This window comes from Gymnodraco acuticeps, unplaced genomic scaffold, assembly GCF_902827175.1.
Source record: "Gymnodraco acuticeps unplaced genomic scaffold, fGymAcu1.1, whole genome shotgun sequence".
Classification (NCBI taxonomy): Eukaryota; Metazoa; Chordata; class Actinopteri; order Perciformes; family Bathydraconidae; genus Gymnodraco; species Gymnodraco acuticeps.
This window is the reverse complement of record NW_022990767.1, coordinates 44,747-72,586: the sequence shown is the minus strand read 5'-3', so window position 1 is coordinate 72,586 and position 27,840 is coordinate 44,747. Positions and strand designations below refer to the sequence as shown.

General features: G+C 40.9%; 4 protein-coding genes across 13 annotated transcripts in view; all 4 read right to left on the bottom strand.

Moving 5' to 3' along the window:
- Positions 1-2,315, bottom strand: part of LOC117556889 (solute carrier family 12 member 6-like) — a 56,485-nt gene extending 54,170 nt beyond the window's left edge. For 6 of the 10 annotated variants that reach the window (XM_034232472.1, XM_034232465.1, XM_034232471.1 and 3 more), the window contains exon 1: positions 2,158-2,315. The gene's annotated coding sequence lies outside the window, so the exon portion shown is untranslated. The remainder of the gene's footprint in view (positions 1-2,157) is intronic. The other 4 variants (XM_034232469.1, XM_034232468.1, XM_034232466.1 and 1 more) reach the window with 4 other exon arrangements.
- A 3,154-nt stretch (positions 2,316-5,469) lies between these two features.
- nop10 (NOP10 ribonucleoprotein homolog (yeast)) lies at positions 5,470-8,372 on the bottom strand. Its single transcript, XM_034232484.1, has 2 exons — positions 8,155-8,372; positions 5,470-5,872 (listed from the first exon to the last, which is right to left on the bottom strand). Exons 1-2 carry the CDS (start codon positions 8,206-8,208, stop codon positions 5,732-5,734), a joined length of 195 nt encoding a protein of 64 aa, XP_034088375.1. The 5' UTR covers positions 8,209-8,372; the 3' UTR covers positions 5,470-5,731.
- A 7,947-nt stretch (positions 8,373-16,319) lies between these two features.
- Positions 16,320-27,219, bottom strand: lpcat4 (lysophosphatidylcholine acyltransferase 4). Its single transcript, XM_034232460.1, has 13 exons — positions 26,646-27,219; positions 24,747-25,110; positions 23,690-23,802; positions 22,951-23,011; positions 22,725-22,783; positions 21,831-21,865; positions 20,866-20,920; positions 20,470-20,552; positions 19,841-19,966; positions 19,489-19,645; positions 18,190-18,282; positions 17,967-18,102; positions 16,320-16,722 (listed from the first exon to the last, which is right to left on the bottom strand). Exons 1-13 carry the CDS (start codon positions 26,727-26,729, stop codon positions 16,553-16,555), a joined length of 1,536 nt encoding a protein of 511 aa, XP_034088351.1. The 5' UTR covers positions 26,730-27,219; the 3' UTR covers positions 16,320-16,552.
- The window catches only part of si:cabz01101003.1 (ubiquitin carboxyl-terminal hydrolase CYLD), a 40,904-nt gene continuing 36,873 nt past the window's right edge, over positions 23,810-27,840 (bottom strand). The window contains exon 19 of the mRNA XM_034232454.1: positions 23,810-24,741. The gene's annotated coding sequence lies outside the window, so the exon portion shown is untranslated. The remainder of the gene's footprint in view (positions 24,742-27,840) is intronic.

The window sequence follows — 27,840 nt, the reverse complement described above, 5'->3', positions numbered from 1 at the left end:
TGGCCCTTTCTAAAAAAGAACTAAATAGATGGTCTGTCCTTCATATTTTCTTTTTCACACAGTATCATAGGATAATGAGAGAAACACGTACTAGAAAAAATACTTAGTTCCCACTTGACGGTTAACGGAAAGAAACAAAACACCGAAACATCACAAAGAAAGACATGATTCGCATCCTGCTGGTTCAACTAGCCTTCCTGTTGTTTTTTAACTAACTTCCTGATAGGGTTAGGAGTCCTTTACCAGCATGTATTGTGGTAAACGCTGAAGGGTTACGAGTCTAGACAAACACATGTACAGCCATGGGCAATAAGGACGCTCCTTGTCTTTGGATGAGCCGGAAACACGAGAAACCCACATGGAGAAATGACACGCTTCTCCTACACTCACATCTATACCCACAATGCACTGTCCTTGTCGCACACATGTATTGATATATATTTTCATAGTTTGCTCGCGTCACGGGAAATACTTTCGAAGTTTGGAAGGCTTTTAATGACTATATCTTTGGCCACCTTGATTGCGTCTAAATGGGTCAAATTTAGTGCCTTTTTAGGGAAGATTTTTGCATGGTGATTTACTCTGTGATATGAAGCCATTTGTCACTGTAGCCATGTTACGTGCTTTTACAGCAGGTCGGTTCATTCAAAGTTTCCTCTTTCTGTCCACTCAGTAAATATAAGAGCATTTCACGGCTGGGAACATTTTGTTCTCCTTTCGGGCAATTCAGCAGCTTAGATTGTTGATTTTAAAACAGGTTGTTTGAATAGATATAGGAAACCGTTTCTGCTCAGGTAACCAAATAGCCATAGGACACTGGATCACCAATGAATTATCTCTTGTTATATTGCACACCTCATACTTGTATGATGTGTAACACTAACTCAAAGCCCAAAATACTTACAATTCTTCAGATACCGATTAACAAATAACCTAAATACCTAATATCATGAATTCAACCTGGGACATTTTATCCAATTTTCGACATGTTGTTCAACCCTATTCATTCCAATGTATGTCATATATATGAGGCTTTATCACAGGTAAGTGAACAGTTCTTAATAATAGGATCCAGAGGGGGTCACTAGCCTAGCATTGAAACACTGTACACAACCACCAGGACTATGGGACTAATACACACAAATAGTCTCGCAATTCTTACAAATACCAAAGCAACAATTGTAATATTGATACTAACCAATGTCTATATGCTTCTGTAGTATATTTCTGTCGTAATAAATGTATTTTTTACTGTGAATGTGTACATATTTGCTGTTTGGGTTGAATGTTGTATTACATTTGTATCTTATTCTGTCTTTAAAATATGTGTAACTTGTGTGTAATGCTAGAGAACACTGTTGCTGTGACCAAATCATTTAAAAATGTGGGATGAATAAAGTATCTATCCATCTAATGAATATCCTCTAATTAATGATTTAGTTAGAGGATGATTTCCAGCATTTTTTTTAAAGAATATAAGTCAATATGCTTTAAGTTTCTGTCCCTTTAGTAGATTGGTATATTAGAGAGCGTTCTCATTTATTCTGTATATGTTATTGAGTGTGTTCTTCGACAGTGTATAGTGTTTTAAACGGTATTTTATTAGTAATTTGGTGTGTTATTCGTGTACAATGGCTGTCAAAAATGCAGCTATGACTTAACATCTCTATATCTATGTACCTTAACAGTGGATGGTGACCCTCCCTGTTGACTGACTCCACTGTAAGCCAATTAAGCTAGCCATAATAATTCTGGCTTGAACCGGTCAGTGAACGCATGCCAATATTAATACAGACAAAAACCTGGAAGGATAATCTTTATAATATAGTAACGAGCAGATGTGTTTGGCTTAGAAATGACACCATGAGAAAGGGAAATGCGGCATCAGTGCGAGAGGCTGCGTTTACCGGCTAAAAACAGAAAGGCGCGCGGCGGTATCGGGAATAAACTGGAGGAGAAATTAGTTATTGACATGGTAGTGATTCTCGTTTAAATGTAAGCATTATATTATTAATAGCAACATGTCAAGAGCCGAAGCTAACGTTAGCACCACAGGCTAACCATGCTGCTATTTTTCACTGACAACAACAAATAGTCAGTGAAAACGTCAATTTTTTTTGTTCAGTTCTAATAAAACGTGAGTCGCATGAAGCATACCTGGCTTAAGTTTCCTGTGGAAAACGCTTCTGGTTGTTTTCAGTTACATCTGGGAATACCTGGCTCCTCTCCCAGGTTTCTCGGCACTTTTTTTTGTGTCCGACCGACACAACAAAAAAAACAAGCAACTGCGAACGGCCTGTCCCATTTCGCTTGCCGTCGTTCAAACTGCCAGCGCATGCGCAACGAAGGAGTAGCCGACGCTCGGTGGGATTTGTAGTCCACAAAGACCAGACAGTGAATAGCGTGTTAATGTTAAATAAAAAATGCTTTAAAAGTATGATAAACGTACTTATTACGGTGCCTTGTTAAATAATAAACAAGTGGTAACATAATGTTGAATTGGTAATATATAATTGATCCACTGTGGCCATTTTAGAAGAAGTATATTTTGACTTTTATATTGTTGTTCTGAGTCATTTCCATCAGGTAATGATTTGAGTGTCTCATCCGCAGAAGCTATTAATGTGTACATGATGCAACACAGTTATATGTGTGTACTCCTTTGAGATCGAAGTGCATCTGCAGAAAATGAAAAGGGGTTTTCATTGAAAAAAGTATTACTTTTTAAAATGTTAGCTGCAGCTCGGATGTTGGCTGGGTTGGTTTGTATAGATCAGGAGATAATAATCCGGATGGAACTGTGTAAAATACATTTGCTTTGTATTAAATACGTAGTAGCATTTTATCGTTGAACACAGTGGTCCTGTAACAAAATAATTTCCCAAATTGGGATTAATAAAGTATATATCTATCTATGTAATGCATGTTTCACGCAGGATCAGTACATGATGCATACAATGCATCATGTACTAGATTGGTCTAAAACCGCCAATTTGACTGGGAGGGCCAGGCTGGGGCCAGTTATTTTCTGAGGGGGGCACAATAAATGCAGGACGAAAAAGACAAAGACAATAGGCTTGTTTGAGATAAGCAAGACCTGCGCAGACCTGCGCAGTTGCGATCAACGTCTTGCTAGTGCGTTGCATGATGGTTAGTCATTTTGTCCGACTTGCTCTGGAGGCCCGCCCACATGAGACTTTGAAATTTCGCGGGACAAAGACGCCCGCAGCCTTGAGAGCGAGGCGAGGCGAGTTGGCGCAGTTGCTCTCCACGGGCTGCGGAAGCGAAATGCTTGATGGGAAACGGCTCGCTGGTATCTCGAGCTGAGCGCTCATTGGTGGTTTTTACCACGTGCTGCTGATGAAACTCTCCAATTGGCTGGCAAAAGTTTGTTGTTGTTTTGTGTCAGTTTTACGTCGCTACATCCATTCCCATTTTTCATCATTGTTCCACAATGTTTATCATCATGAAATTAATATCTATATATTTTATACTATACTGCTTACCGTTTTCATACTTTATATATCTTAGCATATTCATACACACTGTTCATACTGCTCACAGGCTGATATCTAGTGTATTCATACCCCTCACTGTTTATTCATCGTTCAATTCATTCTATATTTTATTCTGTAGATTGTGTACATTACTTTTCACTTTACTGCTTGTTGCACCTGGTTAGAAGCTAAACTGCATTTCGTTGTCTCAGTACCTGTAATATGTGCAATAACAATAAAGTTGAATCTAATCTTGAGCAGGAACAAATGTATTTACTTAGTACATATCTGACATTAACGATTAAACACATGTGTGCATTCTTTATAAATGCAAACCGAGTCAAGCCGACTCCGGAGGTGGCGGTATGCACCTTAAAGTTGTTTGCAATCCGCCAAAAAACGGAGAGAAGAAGAAGACGAAGCCGACTCCGAGCTGTCCAACTTCAGGCGAGCTTTTTGAGACCTCCCCCGGCTGCGATCGGCTACTCTCGAGGCGAGCCGCAACGCGTCTCAAACAAGCCTAGTATGAAGTAATTGCGCATACATACACCTAAGAAAACAATGCAATGCAGTTATTGGTATTTGTTTCATTACACATTATTATATGCTTACCTTAACCTTTGTGTGCTGTTTGGGTCTGTGGGACCTGTTTTCAGTGTTAACTAAAAGAAAATGTATGCAATTTAATTATTTGAACCTGCTTTATTTGGGGGTGGACCTCGCCTCCTCTAGGGGGGTCTGGGGGCATGCAGCCCCGGGAAGATTTTTTTTTAAATGTTGAAGTTAAATGCATCAATCTGGTGCACTTTGAGCACAAAATGAATTTATGGATACAGCTCTCAACACTCAGATGAAAGGGAGCTGTATACTTTTCAATAATCCAAAACATCTTTAGAATATGAACACAACCAATAACAAATCATTTAAACGAGTTTATTCTTATCTTATGTTACCTATAGTTAGTATTCTTTCTTTTTATTTATGCATATTTTATTAATCCCCCCCCTTTCAAACTGTTTTTTTTTTTTACTGTCCTATAGTACACATTGGAATGATTTCTTTATTTTTTACAACAAATTAAATAGATAACGGTGTGCTCTCTCTCGCTTGCTCACAGAGGCTGTGTGCTCCTCCGTGGCGATGACGGCTTGCGTTAAAAAAACATATTTGTAAAGTGGGGGCTATTGAGGGCTTGCGAGATATCGGTAGCTCGTGATCGCTCTAATGGGTCCGACTAGAATGACAAATATCGTTACTTCCGCCTATTCCGTCAGCCAAGAAATCTTTTAATCATAAACTTTTTTTCTTTCATTTTTAGGGGGGCCAAAGTCAGTGTTAGGGGGGCACTGGGCCCCCCCCTAGAACCGCCCCGCCAACAGTGCCTCGCGCCCCCCCTGAAATTCAAGGTGTTTACAAAAATTGTTTTATTTATTATTATTAATATATAGCACCAAATTGTAACTAATCTATATCTACTGTCACTTTTCACATTGAACATGTGCTCTTTTATTAAATAAACTAAACACTTTCATTTTAAGTTGTGAGTTTAGTGACCCTAAGAAACACTGATGCATTAATCAATAACAATAATCCACAGCTCCTCTCTCTGCTCCAGAGGATTTAGAAAATATATCCCAATATATCCCCCCCCCAAAGCAGTAAACCTAGGGGAAACACTGATTAGGTTCCTATTATTTCATTGGAGTAATTCTTGAGAAGCTCACTTGCTGAATGCCCCCTCTACAAAGACATACACTACAAATAAGTGTAGTGTCTAATCTTTGACCAGACCTGATATAATCGTCTATAAATGTTTTCTTATCAGTTTTGAGAGTCCAGTCATAATTAATTTTCAATAGAACAGATTTACAATTTCTTTAAAAAAAATATAAATCTGTAACACACCAGTGGAAAAATATCTAATAGGTGTTTGAGATCTGGTGACTCAAGGACATAAATGATCCACACCACATCATATTAATCCAATCATTTATTCAGCAAGAAAACAAAAATATATCTTCATCCTCGAATGAATGCCAACAAATTACAGTATATATATAAAAAAAGAAAAGATCCACAACAACAGCCGATGTCCACAAATGAAACACAAAACAAATCCCAGTTTCATGTTTATAAGATGTGATTCTGAATGTGTTTTCTTTACAGTCCCATCCAGGCCTGCATCGCTCTATTCCTTGGTCTGATTTCCACCCGTCCATCTGTTCACCGCCTGCTCACAGGACAGGTCTGGGCTGCTGGGTCAGGAGGAGGTTGAAGCGTTTCTTCACCGTCACCCTGTGTCGGGAGAACTTATCGTCTGGGGAGAACCGAGCCGGGTGGGCCGAGCTGGTGGGATCCCCATCAGCAGTACTCTTCTGTTGGTGGAGAAGGAGGAAAGACAAGACACTTTGAGTTCAGTGTGGCAAAACACAAAATAAAAGCCTTGCACAAAGCTAGTGTAGAAATGGCAATTCAATTATTCTGACCTGAGCTCCTCCAACAATGCAACATATATAATAAAATACAAAATAGTGCAAAAAGTCTAGAAACATATCAATAGAATATGGGATACAGGGTTTCCCACACATAGACTATACTTGGGCGGGCCGCCCAGGTATATTAACGGCCGCCCAAGTATATTTCGCGATCCATTTCGTTTTTTTTTTTTTTTTAATTCATCCGTGACCACGACGCCATCTGCGATCGATTAACTTGTGGACAATGATCCCTTGCTCTGATCTCGCCTCCTTCTGGCCTGTTAAGTGGCCTGCCTCACACAGGGTGACTGGCTGTCCACATGATGTGGCCTGCCGACATGGCCACTGTCATACAGATCATAAATCAAAGCCCTTGATTGGTCTCTGTGTGTCATTCAAGCTCGGGATAACCTCAGCTCAGGTGAGGTAAAGGACTCTCTGAGTGTTTAGATAGTTAACTTAGTCTAAGTTCTCAGTGGGTCTCAAACGGTGTGGTCACCATTTATGTAAACATATATTTCCATTTGAGAGGGTAGTGATTGGTCTAATGGAGAGTGAGGTGGGCTGAAGATCGGAAGGCTGTGAGTTCAAATCCCGCCAGGAACACCACCACTAGTGTGCCCTTGAGTAAGGCACTTAGCCCTTAGTTACTCCAGGGAGAATGTCCCTGTAATCGGTCATTATAAGTCGCTTTGGATAAAAGCGTCAGCTAAATGAAATGTAATGTGATTTGTAAAATATGCATGAATAAATAAATAAAAAGTTAACTAGGTGAAAAAAGGTAAGATACACTTTTAAAACTTGTTGAGAGAAAACTAGTCTTTGCTGCTGCCTCAAAGAGGAGCAGGGGGGAGAGGAGGGAGACAGGAGAGGCTGATTCAGGAGCACAGACACACTCACAACTATAAATGAACCAAAACTAAATTAATAAACAAGTTTCAGTGTTTTTTTCATATTGGAAATGGTATGTTATTGGTTATGGCCTTGATTTTATGATTATTGAAATGTATACAGTTCTGTTAAATATAGGTGTTTCCATAGATCTAGTCTCTTTATTTTCCCCTCAAAATGCACCAGATTGATGCATTTAACTCCAAAATAAAAAATAAAATCTTACCGGGGGGGCATGCCCCTGGACCCCCCTAGAGGATTTGAGGTCGACCCCCACTAAAAATCACATGGATAGGTTCCTAAATACATTAATAAATACATTTATTTTTTTAAATAGTAGCCCATTTCCATATGTTCATGTGTGGGTAGTATATTTAAACTATAGGGCTATCATTATGGACCCTGCCTGTACCTGTTCGCTCTGCCATCGCGTGAAGGGTCTGCTAACAAGAGACCAACAGAAAGGTTAATGTTGTTGCACGTCACCTCAACCCCCCCCCCCCCGCTACCACCACCCCCCAAAGTATATTTCAGAACTGTGGGAAACACTGGGATATGTAAAAGAACAGAATATGAAACGTTTGTTTGAGAAACAATAAAGTGTGTTTTTTCTGTGTGTCTTGCAAAATAAACTGTTATGGTGGTTTGACACAGAAACACATTCAAACCCCCTAAACTAATAAAGTGAATGGTCATTTTAATAATCAAAACATTGCTAGGTCCTAAAAGACGTATGATTGAGAGACTGTATTAGTTGCATGCTTTTTTGCGAACATATATTTTAATTGTGGTTTCTGCTTATGGGTATTCCAATATTATAACTAGGGAGATACACACACTATGTATTACCCCTGGATTAATAACATTTGTAAAGGTTCTTATTTCAAGCAGTCCATATATATATCCGTCTGTATGGTTTTATTTCAACTAACGTTAAATCAACCATGTGAAATATGTTAATATGCAAGTCACCTCAAGAGCCTCAAATTACCCTTTTTTCTTCTGTGCTTGATATTAAACAAGCATTCTTTAGCAACCTGAAGTGTATTTTGATCATTACAATATATATATATATATATATAGCTTATTTGTTGAATCCATGCAGCTAGCTAATTTCAAAGTAACGTTATCACGGTTTATTTGGATCATAAAGAACACTTTATACTTATTCAAAGCCACAATACATAATCATACATTAGGTAAGCTGAGGATATCTACATTTTTAGATAAAATACATTTAAACGGAATACATTTGGAAAGGAAGGATGTAAACACAACGTTTAAGTTACCTTCAGAGTGTAGACTCTGTCCCCTTCCTCGTTGAGGTAAAACTGCAGAAACATCTCGACGTTATTGTTTTAAAGCTTCAAAATATATCAAAGCGATGGTTTCGTATCAAAAGTTGCAGCTCACACGCTCTTTCTGCTCCGATATCCACGTGTGGCGAAGTTTCTCCTCGCTCGTTCTAGAGGGCGGATATCCGGTTTAGAATTGACGGTGCTTGGCATTCTGGGAAATGGTGTCTCATAATACAAAACCGCCTTATTGAACGTACGAAAGGGAAAAGTTATATCTGGGAAACATGTAAAAATGTTTAAAGTATGGCGCTGCTTTTACACAACAATAAATATGAATTCATTAATTAATTATCATATGTTTTAGTTTTTAAAGGTTTGGAATGTTTCTTTTCACAGAACTAGTTGGAAGAAAACAAAAACTAGTTTACTTTTAAAACATACTGCAGATACAAGACTTATCATCTCACACATGCAAGGTAGGTGACACCTTTGAATGACCTAACATGTGTATTATTCATCAAAAGAGTGTTAAAACAGTAGCAAAAGGGCATTTTAATTTTTAATTTAACTAAGTTTCAATCAGATATTCAGTTTAAAATTGTATGCAATAGAAAAGCAGGACGTTTCCATATTGGAGAGACTGAAAACAGCAATTCCTCTATCTGAAAATTACTTTAAAATGTATCAAAGTATTGGCAATTATTTCTCAGGTTATCCCCTTATTAATGAATATTAAACAAAAATGTGATGGGGCGTACCACTTTTATTAATTGAATTAACTTTAGAGCTTCATTATGAATACATTAAGATACACAATATAGTAAGTCTCTTCAATAAAACTGGTTTACAGTAAGTCATATTTTATCAAAGATAATTAATTATTAGTTTATATTGAAAACACACTGATTCTCTATTATTACCTGGATTGGAGAATTTGTCTTATTGCCACTGACAGATCTGCATTATTTCACTTTTCCCCTCACAGTTACAACCCACAGATAAAGATGGATTCAGCGTTGTTTTCTCCGATTGAGAACAACCTTATTGACCTTCTTCAAGTCATGAACCAGGTCGCACTGTTTCATCCATCAGAGCCTTGTGTGGAGCCACAGAATCATCCCACAGTTGCAGAAATCCTCCAGGAAATAGAAAATGCTGTCACGCAGACACACATGGACCCAAACCAGCACCGTGTGCAGCATCTGACCTCCAGTTTTATCCCAATGCAACCCCAAAGAGCTCAGGACGACCCCTCGTACATGAGCATCCTTCCCCAGCCTGGATTCCCCCCAGAGCTCATCATCACGCCCTGCTCTCCTCCAGACGTCTGCTGGCCAAACTCCACATTTAGTTGTGGTCCCAGGGTGCTGGTTCCCATCATCAGCCCACCGGAGTTATGTGGCCCCGGGATGCCTCGCCACTCCTGGCTCCTCCTGCCCGAAGATCACCCCGTCTGGTGCCTGTGTCCCCAGGAGGTGCCTCTAAACCAGCCCTGCAGTGCAGACATGAGGTGAGGGACAAACAGCAGATATATATATATATATTTCTTTTTTTAAACGCCAGCTAAAGACACATCTTTTTAGATTAGCTTATGAGCAACCCCACACTTTAAATGTTATTTTAGTCTTTATTATTTACCTACCGTTATATTATTGTATAGGTTTGATTTGATTAGATTTGATTTATTTTGAATGTGTAAAACAATAATACAAACATTTAACATGAGAATTATTATACAATACAAAATTAAGCAGTGTCAAATTGATATACAAAAATATTACTGATTCTAAATGATGTATAAACAAATAATCTACTTATTTACACATCCGAAAAGGGGTGGGAAGAAGTTTACACTTATTTAACCCTACTGTTGTCTTCGGGTCAAATCTGACCGATTTACTACTTTCATCGATCATAACTTTTTTGTTTTAGATTCGATGGCATTAAGGCTTTATGATATCCTTCACAGTAGACATTTGAGCATGTCAAATTGCTGATCACCACTTTCATTGCATTTTGGATGATTTAGTCAACTTTGAAACACCCATGCTGTTCCCGGTCAAAAATGAGGAATTAGTAACCATCCAGATCAGATAAAACACACACACACACATACTCTAGATCTGTCCCCCCCCCCTTATGTGCCCAATCCCCCCATGTGAATCACACCTGGCACACACACACACCCACACACACAGAACAATTTGACACATTTCCCGCTCTTATGTGCCCCTCCCCCCACATGGATCACACCTGGCACACGCAATACATGTTCAGTGTCTATTCTTTGTATATTTACTGCAGTGTTTCATGTATACCAGTAGTCTGATACAATATGTACAGTTTGAAAGGGTGTTAAATGACATTTGGTGATGATTAATGTGTTTTGTGTTAATGTAATAGCAGTTAAAACAGGACCGGTCAACACCAAAGTAAGGGGGGGAAACGAAGACAATAGGAGGGTTAATCCCACCCCTTCTCGATGTTTTTCTTACCTGTCAGAGAGAAACCATTATTTATTGTATGTGTATGATCATACCTTTTACCTCCTTGTGTCTATGAACCTGATAAAAGGTTATATTTAGCTGCATGTACCTTTTAAAGTTCTTAACAACTAATCTGAGGGGAATTTCTTGTTGTGTATTTTGAACTTGTGATGTGTCATTTTGTAAAGCACTTGGAGCTGCATGTGCTGTATGAAAAGGGAAAGGACTTCTCAGCAGGTCAGAGATCAGTTAAACATCAAGCCAGAGTCTGCCATGTGGGCCAAGTCAGAAGGTCAGAGGTCAAGGATTATAATGAGTCCATTTAAAGACATGTTTATCCTACTTTTAGTTCAGACTGAAATATCTCGACAACGAATTGATTGATTGTCATGAAATTGTGTTGTAGCATTCATGGTCCCCAGAAGATGAATCTTTAGGACTTTAGTGATCATGTGACTTTTTCTTCTTGCATAACCATGAGTAGGAGATATGTGGTGTCAAATATTAGTATACAGCTCAACATTTTAGACATTCTTATCAGCTTCAGGTGAAGTTCTTGTTGCTAATAAGTATTATTACCATTGCACGTGTCAAACATCAGCATTGTCGTTCTAAGTGTGCTCATTTGAACATAAAAAAAGCACTTTTTGCATTTTTTATTATAAGATATCTTATAAAATATCTACTTTTCATAATTCGTCTAAAAAAATAAGCATACTTTAGAGAAAAGTCGATGATTGAACTAACAATTTAATAAATGTTGCTCTCCTTAAAATCTAAATATGATCCTCACAGAAGAGCAGCAAAATGTTAAAGTGGAGGATTGTTCTGGTTCTGCTCACTTTTTGGATGAAGAAATACTGGCGGGACAATCCTTTGAGGAATACATGGCGATCTTCGACTCCTTCAGCACCCAGGTCACTTTCTATAAGAAATCAAATCTGGAGGAGGGATTATGACACTAGCTTTTATTTAAATGCTAAACACTGTGTAAGGTTGGATAAGAAAAACATGTCATCTCTTTCATGGTGTCGAATGTACGAACATCATATCTTTTCAAAAAGGTTCAATGCCCCGACATTTTCATTATTGAGCAAAACTGTTTAACGTTTGTACTGTAAAACTAAAAAGCACCATCATTTTTGATTCTGCTCCGCAGGAAGGAAACGAGGAAGAGGAGAACCGGGGAAATCTAGAAAACTCTTCATTTCTGGGGTATCTGGATGAACTGTGCAGCGATGAGAAACGCGTCGGAGAGGTTAGTCGTCAATGGCATTGGTATATCGTTATTTTTGTAGCAGTTTTTCCTTGATATTTGTTAAAACCAGCATCCATATCTTATTCTAAACAAGGACAAGGTTTATTGTTTAAAACCGGATCTTTGTTCACAGGCGGAGTTCAAACTGGATACAGAGTTCCTGGATTCCTTTCTTTCTTCAGACCCAGAGTTCGTTGACCTTCTTGCACTGGAAAAACAAGAGCAAGAGGTGATCAAACATGATACGTACTTTAAATGTTGTTTTTTCCGTTTTCATCTTGAACAAGCTAAGTTCAACATTCATGCCAGAAGTGAGAGCTGCTGTAAGAAAAACGCATCACTAAGTATTTATTTACTGTGATATTGCTATTGCTATTGGAGCTGACATTTTGCACAGTTTACATCTCGGGCTCCAGAGTTTGAAAGATGCTATCAAGTTGCATTATGGGAAATGTAGGATACAGGAGTATTGGGTGTGGTAAAGACATCAAATCAAGATATTTCCAACTCAGCTGCTCCAATTCATTTTTGAATCTGTTGCTGCACAAATGAGCAAAAGCTGAATACTAGCATGTTGTAGCACTTCCTTAATGTCATCTCTTTTCCTCAGGTGACACTGAAAACAGAGAATGTGGCTCCTGCTCCCAAATCAGATCCAGATCCGATTGACCTCCTTTCGATGAGTGAACTTGTGCAAGAGGTGGGATATGTAAAACGTTGAAGTTGCGAGAACAATGTTGCTTGGAGAACAACACCCTTGGATGGCCAGTTTTCGGTGGAAAATGCTTCAGGAAAAGGTCAAACTTTCTTTCATAACAAGGTGTTTTTCTTTGTTTTCTTTCATCAGATACGCAAGGTGATCCTGGAGAAGCTGTGGTATCGCTCTGTAACCAAAGACGAATATCCGTGCACTTCACGTGTCGAGGAAACGTCACCACTGCAAAACTCTCAAGCGTTTTATTTGGTTCTTCCATGCTCGCAGTCGGACATAGATCCCAACCACGGTGGGGAAACTTCAACTCAGAGGACGATAGAACAAAAGGGAGTTTTGCCTTCCTTTTCCCCCCTCGTACCTTCACCCTTCCTCTGCAACTCTTCATTTCTGGAGTATCTGGATGAACTGTGCTGTGATGAGAAATTTGTCCGAGAGGTTAGTCGTCAGTGGCATATCAATATTTTAGTTGCAGTGTTTGATCGACGGTCATTGAATCTAGTGGCTTTCATGGCAATATGATATGTTTGTGTTAAGCAAAGATAAAAAAAGCGTAGATTTGTCTCTTTGGTCGTCTAAACGGCTTGCTTTTGGAAGACAAAACCACTGTTAAAACCACCATAGCTTTCAAGGAAAAGGTGTATCGTCTGTGTTTTAATCCACATCCATCTTTGTTCGCAGGTGGAGTTTACACTGGATACAAAGTTCCTGGATTCCCTTCTTTCTTCCGACCCAGATCCCATTGACCTTCTTGCACTGGAAAAGCAAAAGGTGGACAATCCCAACCGCAATGGGGAATACACACGTCAGAGGAATGTAGAACCAAAGGGAGATTTGACTACCTGTTCTCCCCTCATCCCTTCCCACCTTCTGGAAGAAACACTCTCCACAGATTACCCTGTTAGCGCCACATCTGCTCTCAACCACAATGGCTGCCTTTTCATGAACTTCCCGTCTTTACGGCTGCATGCCAAGTTTTCCCCAGAGACGAGTCTTGCATCTGATTTGGAGACCAGAGACTATAATGCATTGGTAGAGGTACATGCGGCGAAATGGTACGAGTCAATAGAAGACGTAATGTTCCCCTTGAACCTAACAGACCCAGAGTCAGCTCAGTTGTTTCTGGAAAGTCCTCTACGTGGGCATCCTCTTGCCCCCGAGTCCAACTCAACGTCTAGTGTCTCAGGGTCAAATGAGGACCCTTGTACCGTTGGCGTCAAGGAATCTACGCCTAGTTTTAGAGACGATTTGTCGACTTTTAGCCCTCCAGCTGTGAGTGTCCTAGTTTCGAAAACACAGCATCAGATAAAGGAGTCTCAGGAACAATTAAGCCCCAAAAACATAGACCTAAAGTCCTCTTGTATCGAGGCAGTTTCTGTGCAAGCAGTAGATGGCAAGCTATCAGACTCAGTGCCCGAAGAACAAGCTGAGCTTACAGTTTTTGTAGTTTCTGAAGACGTAGCCTCCCCTGAACTCCGGACAGGAAATCAGGAGGAAACAGAGAGACAAGATGTCGCAGAAACACTGAAGGACAAAGCTACAAAATCAAGAGAAGAAAGAAAGGAGGAGAATACAAAGAGTAAGACCAAACTCAAGGTCATGACAAACACCAGACGTAGTCAGAGGCAGTCGGGTCAAATTGAGAAGGAGAAACCGAGACCGAGCGGTGAAGTGAGCAAAGAGGGAGCAGTTGAGAAGAAGCCTGTTGAAAAGAGTGATAAGAAAGCAGCTAAATGTACCCCAGAAATGCAACGGCTTGTTCATGTGACGCAGAAAAGACGGTCGTTTGTAGGAAGGGAATTATTTAAACCGTTGAGCCAAGCCACAGAACCAGAAGATACAGACAAATGTTCAGAGACTGGAGAGAAGGAACAACAGAAACTCCACATGGAGGGAGGGGAACAGCATTGGGTCGATAACCCCGATATGAGCACTGAAACTGGGACAGAAAATGCCCTTTTAGACAAAATGCCACAAGTAGAGAAACACGTTGGTAAAGAAACAAAAGAAAAGGAGATTCAAATGTCCAGTTTTGTGAAGAGACAGACTAGGAGCTCGACGACTGAGGAGAAAGTGCTGATGACTCCACTTCCTGCCACTCCAGTCAGAAGGAAAGTCAAAAGCCTAGAGACGGAGAGAAACCACAGGAAGTCCTCGTCGAAGAGAGACATTCTGGACGGTGACGACCTCGAAGTAAATGCGAAGGCGGATGAAACTGAACCACAGACTATCTCGGTTTCAAGTCCAATGAAAAGAAGCAGAAGCGATGAAGGGGAGAGTAAGACAGACGAGGACAACGTTTCGCTACCAGAATGTTCTCTGCAGAGCCCAACAGTTCAGACGCATCCTCATGACATACAAGACTTGATAAAAGATGACCAAAGTAGACAAGCAGTACCCAAAGAGGGACTTCTGAGCAGGATGAATGAGCCACCTTCGGAGAAAACCTGCAAGGAAAACCAAAATGTAACGAGTCCAGAAGCGAGTGAAGTCACAGGAACCTCTGACTTTTACAGCTTGAGGTCACATAATGTGTCAGAAAGCCGGACAGTAAGTAGTAAAGGCATTCAAGAAAACGTGACAAATGAACCAACTAGCGTCAAGCTAACGTCAGATGTGAAAGGTGAAGATGGAAGACTAAATGGAGAAGAGTACCCGTCGAGTCTGATGAAAAGGCACCGAAATGAACAAGGGTCTTCGGAAGAGAGGGAAGCGATACAAGAGACGGACAATGTGGCGATTGAAAACTCAAGTTTAAGTCCGACGAAGAGAGGAAGGTGGAAGAGCGGAGCGAAGGAGTACGCAGAGAGAGAAGAGCAAACACCGACAGCGAATGTTAAAGTCAAAGAGGGGTCCACAGAGGAATCGGCCAATAAACCGAGCCCACCCTCAACCAGAAGTAGTGCGAAGAAGGATGGAGAAAGGTCAAGGGTATCAACTGGAGAAGACACTTTTAAAGGAGACTCAAGAAGTGCGATGGAAACCAGAACAAGTTGTAAAAAAGCCAGACAAACACGGCTTTACAGCAGGTTACCCAGCAAGTATAACGACTTCATCTTGTGCAAAACAAACACACGCAGCAGACGGCTGGATAAGGAGAAGGGAAGAACGCTAAGACGTGGAAGAAAGATTGGTAATTAATGTGTTTTTAGATTAAATAAATGTGGGGAAAAAACTCATGAAATCCTCCTTAAAAATAATTCACAGTTTAATTAATTGTTAAATATAAAACAGTATTCAAAAGAATTACATAAAATAAACTTTTTGATTTACAGAGTTTCTTTTTACACGTACCACTGTACCCGTTTTAAAAACATTCAATGTACAAAGGAAGGTAGTTCTATAAATAAGACATTTTATGGCTTCACCATAACGTAGTGTTTTAACAACATCTGGACCAACATGTGTTTCTTTTGGGTTATTGTGAAATATACACGAGTCGTTAAATAAACACACACCGACATCAGAGAGCGCCTGTATTCATAATGTAGGTCATTCTTTGGTGTTGTGAGTGTGGTTGGTAGAAAATCACACACACACACACACACACACACACACACACACACACACACACACACACACACACACACACACACACACACACACACACACACACACACACACACACACACACACACACACACACACACACACACACACACACACACACACACACACACACACACACACACACACACACACACACACACACACACACACACACACACACACACACACACACACACACACACACACACACACACACACACACACACACACACACACACACACACACACACACACACACACACACACTATAAAAATACAATCCATTGTCAATTACTCTGGTACATTGTGTCCGGTTGCTGCAGAATACATAACAAACTAATAAACATCCTATAAAAAAAGACACATCCTATTTTCTTTTATTCCCTATTCAAACTTCTTGTAGTGGATGGATCCGTGGCCGTTTAGCGTGTTTCCGTTGTTGTTTACAGCCTTCCCATTGGCCAGCTGAGAGCCCGCCTCCTCCTCAGGCTGCAAGTACTCCTTCACCACCTCCTGATAGGTCGGGTGGCTCGTCAGCACTCGCAGCAGATTTTCTGTGAACAACGAGGCGGATTTAATGAGGATTTCAATGGTTTTTGACAGTTAATTATAACACACTAGGGCTGTACCCGAATATTCGCTCGTTGGAGTACTATTCGGGTTTCAATTTCGTTATATATATATATATATATATTTTGACAGCGGGCTGCCAAATTTAATTGATTGAAATCTCCAATATCAACGTAAGAGCTTGTGCCTCTTCGGGGGGTGCTAACACTTAACTATAAACGTTATGGTTTACTTTCTCCGTCTTTATATGTAGATATGACTTTTCTCCGTTAATCTCCGTCACGTTGTTTCCATAGCAACAACAACTTCCTGTCAACAGCGCTAACTCTCCTTCTCTCTTTCAATTTCAAAGAACACAAATTGGGTTCTAAACATTAACAGATAACTATAAAACAACAATACTGTAGAATAACAAAATGAATGCCGTGAATAAACCGAAATACTACGCACCCCCCCCCCCCCCCATAACACACATGTTCAGTGAGGGCAGTTGCCTTTTAGATTTAACACGTTACTAAAACATTTCACAGCAAGAGGAACAGAACAAACTTGAAAAGGTGTTTGAAAAAGTAATGTTAAATAACTTTCTGTGTGATGGAGAATCGTTTTTTACAGATTATACTTGTTTTTGAGCTGGGTTGTGAGTGGCCTAAGTAATGTGGTATAAAGTAATTTTATACCACATTTTGTTGCGTATAATCTCAATGTAACAAGATGAACGAGACACTAGCGGCTAAATCACTGGTATCTTTTTATAAAGCAATGTTAGGGAAACTTCCGTCTTACATCTGTTCCCTGATCTCACAGCGTATTGTAAATGGCTACTGCCTGAGATCTAAAGCTGTGGTTGTATTACATGTGCCAACTGCTAGGACTGTATTAGGAAATACAGCTTTTAGATGCGCAGCGCCGCTAGCATGGAACAGTCTACAAAAGGAATGGAAGCTAAGCAGTTTGATTCCATTTCATGTTTTTAAAGCTAGGATAGACGCTATACAATCAGAAAATATTGGTGTCTGTAAATGCTACTAGTATACAAACTGTAGTATCATATAATGTCCTTTGTTTTCTGTCATGTTTGTATTAATGTTTGGAACTAATTGAAGCAGGTCACCATTGTAAAAGAGGTCTATGATCTCAATGGGTTTTATCTGTATAAATAAAGGTTTTGAATTGAATTGACTAGTGAATAGTGAACTATTATGATCCCTCACTGATTGGTCCTCACCTTCAGTCAGCTGGCCTTCCTCAGACACCTGGGAGTAGAGATCAGCTGTTCGATGCTGAGGGAACCCCAGCAGCGCCCCCATGAGGCCGGACAGCTGCTCTGCACTCAGACTGCTGCTGCTCTCTGGGTCAAACAGCTGCGAGACAAACACCGTGCATTTAGAAGCATTGTGAAAGGCTATTCGTTATCTTCGGTAGAAACTAATAAATAAACCAGGACTTACAGTAAAAGCCGTGTGGAGCAGTGTGCTGAAGCTGACAAATCCTGACACAGCAGAAACACTTAAATAGATCTGCCTCAGGTCCACAGACTCATCCTGAAAAACAAGCAGGTTTCTTGAGATGAATGCAAACAGGAATTGGAGTTAAATGAATTTGCTAGAAAGTCAATTACTAACCCTTAGACGCACGAGTGACTACACTCTTCCGTAAGTGGGTCAACAAGGACCCGTGTTAGAATAATATGTGCTTTTATGCCATCTTTGTCATTTTGGTTAAGAAAAATCACTTGTATAATATTTAGTATTATATTTTGGTTCACACTAGAAATATTTTATATTTAATTTCTCTAATTATAGACAAATTGATGCAAAGATCTCCGCTATTCTGCGACCCTCACAGTGTTCCAGTCCCTTTTCAAAACTCATCTCTTCTCCTCTTGTCTACTCATAGCCCACCCCCCATCAATCCATGCCGGTTGATCAAGTTTGATAGCCCTATACCCCCCCACCCTAACCTTCCCTTATATTGCAAAGCGATTTTGAGTCCTTGAAAATCCCTTTAGAAATATAATGTATTATTATTATACAGGTATCAGATCTTGCTGTGTACGATAATCTCCCTGAGAGGTGTCCCTTGTGATGTCGTCTGTGTGGTCCACAAAATGCATGCGGTTCATTTTTGACCCACTTATGGAAGCTTGGGGTAGCAATACAAAAACTACAATTTCTTAAAAAGGATAAAATGTCAATTTAAAATGTGAATGGCTTGAAATCCAAAACATGTTTTTTGAGGAATAGCTGGAATATGAAATGATAAAAAAAAATGCAATTTCAAAGATACTTCAAGAAAACCAGCTCACCGGGTCCGAAAAGACCCACTTATGCATCTAAGGGTTAAGTACAACATGCAGCTTGCAGGTTAGCTCCCCCAAGCCCTGCGTTAGTAGTTGCTGTGCACAGTCTCATCATTTAAAGCAGCGACTTCTTTTGGTTTATACTATTATAATAGAGGCATCATATTTGTAGGCATGTTCCACTTCAACAACAAATCATAGAAAATGTATAAAAGGTGCCGATTCCCCTCTGAAGAGTGTTGCACTGCATCAGGGAGCAGTTCAAAGGCTTTGAAGTCGCATTGTGATTGTGAAAAACATTATACTAGACAAGTCGTAGCAGATGTATCAAACGTATTGAGAACATTCAGTACTTTAACAAAAACACAGATGTAATTCAACACTAGTGCAAAAAGCCCAAGAAGATCATGTCAGTAGACACACAAACAACAACAACAACAGTTTGTACCTTGGAGTAGAAGCTGCAGATGCTCCCGGCTGTCTGTGCGTCCGTCAGCCCGAGGATGGAGGCGAGCTCCTCTGCGCTGCACTTTGACCCCTGAGCTCCTGACTGACACCTGTCAATCATTCTGACCAGCGCTGCTTCCACGTCATGAGCTTCCAGACTGAGAGAGAGAGAGAGAGAGAGACAGAGACAGAGACAGAGACAGAGACAGAGACAGAGACAGAGACAGAGACAGAGACAGAGAGAGAGAGAGAGAGAGAGAGACAGAGACAGAGAGAGAGAGAGAGAGAGATGGTGAGACAACGACAAAAAGGAGCTTTCACAGAACTGAAGCGAAACAAAGATCTTCTCTTACCCGCTTTGGTGCAGCAGTGAGAGCGTGTCCCTGGCAGGAGAATCGATGGGGAGAGAAAGGCCCCCCACTTTATTCACAGGGACCCGGCCCTCCATCACATAATCTGTGGACGGCACCCCGAGGGCCCTGCAGCAGAAACACGCATCATAAGAGACAGCTGACATCCAGCATCAAGCGAAGTCTGTGCTGTATGCGGTGGTCAGCTAAATATAGCTCAGCTCAACCTTAAAGTAAATACTGTTCCACGTAGCTTGCATAGTATACAGTTGCAAAGGATTGTGGGTAAGAATAGCCTGAAAGAAAATGCTGGCTTGAACTTTGTGCCTTAAGTTTTTCATTAACAATATGGCTCTTTATTAGCATCTAGTGGCAGAAAGGGGGCATTACAACAACAACAACAACAACCATGTTTGTTTTGTTTGTTTGAGAAATGTCCACAGTCGATAAATGATAATATATTTAGAACCATTTCTGCTTTATTAATCCCTGACATATTTGTACTCCTGTCCCTATTCTCTCCTTACATCACATGATTTCCCCCTTATCTTATCTTAAATCCGTACAGACTGTAGATGACACAGTGACACACAAACGGGCGGATATAGATCATAAAACATTGCGCTACTCACTTGGCCATGAGTTTCTGAACATTGTCTGCGTACAGGTTGGGGTCTTTCTTCTCCTCCTCTGACGGGGTGTAAACTGGCATGAACTGCAGCAAAGAAACACACACATTGTAGACATAGTAGCAGGTAAACACAGGGTGGAATTAAATCGTCTAACAAGGAATGTACACCAAGCTTAAGTAATGATCACTCCTGTTTGTGTGTTACACCACATCAGGATTAGTCACGTGCTGCACCTGTTACCACGCCAACAGTGATGTCACAGTGTACTTGGTTAGCTACCATATTTTCCACATGGTGTTAAGTTCCTCTTTATAAAAAGGCAGATGTTAATGCATTCTGACACGAAGCCATATTAGTGTACATTTTCTGCGAGGAGGATTTGGTTAACCTTCTCACCTCAACAGTGCTGTTTGTGTAGAACTGAGACGCTGTGTGCCAGAGGGTCTCCACCCTAACGGACAAAAGAGCAAATATTAGATGGGAAACAAAACTGTCACGGTGTGCAACTGCTACCCGTGGTATTATTTGATCAAATATAATTATTAGGGCTGTACCCGAATATCCGAATATTCGTTCGTTGGAGTACTATTCGGGATTCAATTTCGTTATTCGGATATTCGTTTTTTCTCCAATTTTCGCGTTCATGAACCTTTTTACCCCCTTTTCCGTCCCTGCTAGAGAGCAGGTACTTTTGTGGGAGAAAAAGGTTCCTATTTCTGATTGGCTGGGCGGATTGCAAACCACGGGGAGTCGCAGCAGCTTCTACTGAAGCCAGTCCCCAACTCCGGGGTTGTTTGCGGCCTGCCAGTAAACCCAAAGCAGAAGAAGAAGAAGAAGTGACGTCAGCGGCTTCATTTGCCTGATCCTCCCTCAGGGAAGTTATTCGGTGTGAACGCGATCTGTACTTAGTTCATGAGAACCAAAGAGTTCTGATGAACCTTTGTGGGAAAAGTACTGCGGTGTGAACGCGCCTATACAACTGCAACGAAAGTAACAAACAAAATATCCTTTTCAATTTCAAAGAACACAAATAGGGATAAATACATTAACAAATAACTATAAAACAACAATACTGTAGAATAACAAAATGAATGCCGTGAATGAACCGAAATACACGTGTTGAAGCGCTTCTCTGCCGATTACTACGCACCCCTCCCCCCCCCCCCCCCACCGAATATCCGAAGCCCGAAAAATGCTATTCGGGACAGCCCTAATAATTATATCCTCAGAAACAGTGGAGAGAACGTGAATTAAAAAACACAAAACACAGGAATGTGCGTCTTTGCAGACCATTTACATGCATATAAAACGAGCGCTTGATTCAACACTGAAAGTGGAAAGAGAGAGTGGAGATTGCTCACCAGGATGTTCCTTTGTACGTCCAGCGAACAGAATCCTGAGGGAGTCGTAAACAGATGGTGAAACAGAACATCTTTAGTAACACACACGGTGGGGATTCATTTATTATAGCACGTTCAATTCCAGTCACTTTGACCCGTTTACACACCCTGACAGGCTCCGCTATGCAAACACAGTGGACACATAACAGTGTGTACATAAACATAGCTACAGTCTGGGGAAATGTACATCCAGACCAGGCGGACATTTTAGGAAATACAGGAGATAAAAATGGGGGACTTATAATAATAATAATAATAAATATGCTTTTTTATTATAACATAGGAACGGGATGGGACCGTAGTGTACACACCCATCCGAGGGAGGGACAGGAACAAGGAAGTCAAAAACAAAGTGCAGCAGCAGAACAAAGCCCGCCCCTGTGAGGGAATCGTGTCACACAGGTTGGTCGACTGAGAAACGAAACAGTGTGACTGTTGTTCTAATAAACTTTCGATTCGGATGATCTGAAAGGATAACGTATCCTTTCAGATCAACCCATCTGCATGCAGTCAACAAAGTGCTGATACTATCTCCTCTAACACTTAACTTCCTGTTTTTGAAAGATCTTGTCACTTTAGTAAATGTTTTATACACACACACACACACACACACACACACACACACACACACACACACACACACACACACACACCACACACACACACCACACACACACACACACACACACACACACACACACACACACACACACACACACACACACACACACACACACACACACACACACACACACACACACACCACACACACACCACACACACACACACACACACACACACACACACACACACACACACACACACACACACACACACACACACACACACACACACCAGCTTGTTGGGGTAACGCAGCAGAACCGGTTGGACGGGGACGCCCGCGAGGAAGGCACCTGAAGACATTGAGAAAAACGAGACGGACAGGAATGTTAGCGTCGCTGTAGAAGCAAAAACAATGAGCTGCTACGCCCTTTTCTCCCTTTCATGCCACTCATTCCTGTGTGATCTGTTCCAAAGGGGAACGAACTGACAGGAAGAAAGGAGACGGCCGTGTACTCACCAGGTTTGAATTTGATTAGAGAGCTGCCGTTAGTCGTGGTTCCCTCTGGAAACATCAGCATCTAGCCAACAAGTAGAGCCGTGTGATTTATGAGCAGGTGAGTTTACGGACAGCCAGGAATAACAGAAATCTACCAGCAGCGTAAATAAAGCCAATCGGTCTTCTGAGATGTCGACAAATGAGTTTATTATCCATCCTTCTGTTCCTGAAGTTTGAAAATGTTCCCACTGTAACTAAAAAGGATGGAATAATACTAAGTGCAGAAACATGTGTTGCTCTCTCCGGTTCCAAAACAAAACATCTTATCTAATCTTGATCAGCTGTTTGCTCGGGCTGAATCAGAGATGTGAAGCCATAACAAGCAAAGACTTAACGGTTTCAGTGAGGTGTGCACTGTTGTCGTAGTCATTTGGGGCATTCCTTTAATCGAGCGCTGCGGGGATGACCTCATTCTAAGGCCAACTTGGAAGCTACTCTTGTTGTTGTTGTTCCCGCAACAAAAAAACAACTTACCATCCGATTTATTTAAAGCTGTAGATCAATACTTGGATGTGTGTTTATCTTGTGTTAACGACATACATCCCAAAACACATTGACTTTGAGACAAGGTGCCAGAATGCTGCCAAGTGTTTTGATAGTTTGTGGTCATTATTAGTTCTGTAAACAACAACTTGTTTATTTGTGTTACCACCTAAATATACCCAAGATGCAGCAGGTTATCTCCCAGAAGGTTTCTCACCTGAGGCCAGTACCCGCCGGAGGTCAGCCTCTCGGTCAGCTGAGCGACCGCCTTTCTCCTCGACTCCGGATCCTTCCTGCTCACCATCACTGACTGGTTGAACTCCAGCAGGGCTGTCAACGAGAACAGAACGATTACACAAGAACAAAAAAGGGAAAACCAGAACCAAAAGGGAGGAAGTTCCAAAGCAGGCAGAGAGATGTAGAAGCCAACAGGCTGAGTCACTTGTTTATCTTTTTGGTAGGGATGCTCCGATCGATCGGCTGCCGACTGATATCGGCCGATACTCACTCTCTGCCGACCGATCGACCGATCTGGCTCTCTGCCAGTCTCTTTAAACATTCATTTCGTCAAACATGAGGTCATCCAGGCACTCCGACAGTTGCCTAGTAACAAACAGTACTCGGTTGTTGGCAGGGGGAACGCTCCATTTCTTCACTTTTCTCACGATTCAAAGCAAAACATTTACACTTTTCCCAGCTTGCCTTCGATTGTGTGTCCCCAAAGTAATTCTTATTTTCACACTTCACCTGTATTCTGTGTGTCCTCTACTAGAAGATATTCCAAGTATGAAGGGGAAGAAGGTACACCAGCAAAGGGACAGCAACTCAACTAACAGAGCAGTGTGCGACTGACACTTCAAGCAATCAATGTCATTTACACCTGCACGCATGAGCTCCACTACACCAGGAGAGTGAAGGAGCGCCTTAAACAGCCGGGGAATCAAAGACACGCAATGCCATCCTATTTATATAACAATCAATAGAAGATTAAGAAGAACAACAGAAGCAAGTGAGGTTTTGACAGTTTTGGTACATTTATTTTTAAATCATCCATTGATTTAAACCCTCAGCAAGCAATGCATACTGTCACTTTGTTTCTGTTACTGGATATTACAAATGTAGAAACTAATATGAGGAGGATTGGCTCATTTCAAATATTATAACATGGGGAGTGTATCCAGATTTAATTTCTATCATGTCGGCACTGGCTGGTGAGTGTGTGTGTGTGTGTGTGTGTGTGTGTGTGTGTGTGTGTGTGTGTGTGTGTGTCTCACCTCCTACGACGGGCAGGCTGGTGTTCTCCGACCGCGACACCACCGTTGCCAGCTCCGTCTGAGGCAGAACCAACATGTCCAGGAAGCTGCTGTGAGGCGCCACCACCAGCACCGGCGCCTCCTTCAGGTCCGCACAGCGACCTTTGACCTTTGTCCACATGAAGCCCAGGCAGAAGAAGGCGGATCGGCTCAGAAACTTAATGATTGGGTGGAGGAGCCAGCGCCTCCACCCAGTGATGGGGCGAGAGCACTCCTCCGCAGACAGGCCGGCGGATCGGAGCCGCGCCAGGGGCCACATCATGAGGAAGATGAGGGCCGTCAGGGTGACGCGCAGAGGGAAGAGCACGCTGCCCAGGATGATGCCCTGGAGATCAGAAGATATATAAATGACGGTGGATAATGACGATTATATTATTGAATAAACTGACCATTTTCTATAATAAGAGCTGAATTCTCTGAAAATAGTGAAAGATGTTCATCCTATTTTCTTAAAACCCAAGGTCATGTTTTTAGTTGTATTGTTGTGACAGTCCAAAGCCCAATGAGATGTATTTTAGTTAAAAAAAAACGAAGAAATGCAGGAAATGTTCATGTTCGAGGGGCCATTTTAGCATGAAAAAATACTTTTATGATTAATCAAAAACATCAAAATGGTAACAGATTATTTTCCGGTCACTTCAATCGTTGCAGCTGTAAATTAAAACATCATATGCGTCGACAGGGAACACTTTGTGAACTACTTAAAAATGGCTTAATGTCTCTTTTTAAACTAATGTCTTTGGATTTAATTCGTCAATTTAGATTCATAGTGACTTTTGATGCTCATGAATTCTATGTTCATTGTATATCAACTTTGAAAGGCGTCAGTCCATACTTAACAGTGGATTGACCATCTATTTCAGTGGTCTTAGATGCGTTTCTGAATGGGATATATATTCCTGTAAACATCATGACACCAATGTCATGATGTGGTTCAGCTCTACTAGCGTGTCAGTCGTAAAGTTACGCAACTCTGTGGCATGTTGTTCCCCTCTGACATGCTAGCCTGTGCCTGAAACACATTTATGACTTGGCTGTTTTGCCTAGGCCCCAGAGTCAGAGAGTGAAATGTGAAAGACCCTTTGTTCCCTTAAAAAAAACTCCAGAAATAAGCCATGTAAAAAATGACCATAGAAGGAAAACCATGAGTTTAAACAGATGTCCAAATATAGCACCCTTATCCCACTGACTCAAAGCACAGCATTTAAACACATTAGAAGTTAATGTTTAAGTAAGCAGTATGTACAGAGGACAACTCTAGCTAGAGGTGGAAAAGGTAATCAGACACTTCAGTAAAAGTAGAAGTACCAGTGTATGAATACTCTGTAACAAGTCCTGCATGTCACAAAAGTAAAAGTACAAAAGTAGTGGCATCTAAATATCCCTAAAGTAGCAAAAGTAAAAGTAGTCATTGTGCAGATTGACACCTTACAGAATATGATATATTTTATAATTATTGATGCATTAAAGTGTTATCAAAGCTGGTTAAGGTGCAGCTTATTTAAAATACTTGGTATGCTGCAGGGTAGCTTGTGAATTTACTCCAGGTGTTACTAAAGTAGTATGTAAGTGTTGTTTATGAGTAGAAGTAACAATATTTACCTGTGAATTGTAGTGGGGTAGAAGTACAGCAAAGGTGGAAATACTCAAGCAAAGTACAAGTCCCTGAAAAGTATACTTAAGTACAGTACTTGAGTAAATCTACTTTACACCACTATTGCCAGGTTAGTTTCAGGTGGCACCTGTTGTACTTCTATCGCCTTTGTATTATAACTACGTGTTATGTGGTGCCATTGTGTCCTGATTTCAGGCATAAACATCTTATGTCTTTATACTTTATTTTAAATATATGAACGTTACCCTTATCCTCTGCGCACGGGTCATCTTCAACTCGTGAAAAAACGGATGTGTGCGCGTTGCTGAGTGACAGTCGTCCCTCTCCATGACTACAGGGCAAGTAGTTTACCAAAAAAATAAAAACACAATAAAAAATGCGTTTAAAAGTCAAAAAAAGGTATTTCCACTCCTCTATGCTTCGAAGATACGTTTTCAAAAAAAAAGTAAAAGTCGATCCTGTGCGCTGACAAAGGCTCGCTTCACTGAAAACAAACTGAAGGGTCTCGCGCAGTCGAATTGAAAAATAGTAGGCCTACGTTCGGTTTAAAAAAACTAACCGTTGACGTTTGAAAAGTACTCCGCACAGAAAACGGGGACAAATAAATCCCGGAAACACGACGATAATTAACTAAAAATAAACTTTTCTTGTCTCTTTCTAACACATGGCGAAGCGCACACCTTCCTGAAGAACTGACCATCCTTTTCTTTCTTGTATACGCTCTCCTCCTCACCTGTCCCGCCCCCTCTCAGTGTGACAGGCCGGCCAACTGCGACTCTGGGGCGGATCCGGTCCTCCCCATGATAGGTCCTCCCATGGGTGGGTCGGTAAGGCAAGTCTGACCCTTATTATACATCCATGGTCTGACCAGTCAGCTCCCGAAACTGAACCCCCGGTACTCAAGGCTCTTTGGGGAGACGAACCTATGGAAGCCCATCACTGCCAATAGAAACCCTTTGTAATGTTATTATAATGTTCTTAATATAGTTCGCTATCTGGGTCATTCCAGAATTGGAGGACATTTCATGTCCCCCATATAAATATCTTATAATCCATGCCCAAAAAGCTAAAACATGCCCTTGTTGTGTTAAACATACTTGTCTTGAGACAAAATGTATATAAAGTTTTAGAAAAAGTGGTTTCAAAATATTATTTAAATGATCAAATAGCTCTCGACTCGAACACCCCCTAAAACGGCATTTTTCTCTTGTACCCGCTTCTTGGTGACCAACTTGCATGTCAAATATAACATTTTAAATAGGGATTTTATTTACTTTTTTTGGTATTATTCTATTGATATATGTCTCTTGTAAAATCAATTTGTTAAATCATAAACATATTTTAAATAATTTTGCACAGAAGGTGTGTCCCTCAACATGCGTTCAACCCTGTTACCCAAACCTTTTTAGATTGGCAGAGGAAGTGAAAAAGTCAAATGAC

Excerpts from the sequence above, each read along its gene's own strand:
- nop10 (XM_034232484.1), bottom strand. The coding sequence starts at position 8,208 with ATGTTTCTGCAGTTTTACCTCAACGAGGAAGGGGACAGAGTCTACACT. Across the intron at positions 5,873-8,154 it reads ACAGAGTCTACACTCTGAAG|AAGAGTACTGCTGATGGGGA; the intron begins GTAACTTAAACG and ends CTCCACCAACAG.
- lpcat4 (XM_034232460.1), bottom strand. The coding sequence starts at position 26,729 with ATGGAGAGGGACGACTGTCACTCAGCAACGCGCACACATCCGTTTTTT. Across the intron at positions 21,866-22,724 it reads TGCGTTACCCCAACAAGCTG|GATTCTGTTCGCTGGACGTA; the intron begins GTGTGTGTGTGT and ends CGACTCCCTCAG. Across the intron at positions 16,723-17,966 it reads GGAAGGCCAGCTGACTGAAG|AAAATCTGCTGCGAGTGCTG; the intron begins GTGAGGACCAAT and ends CGTTGTTCACAG.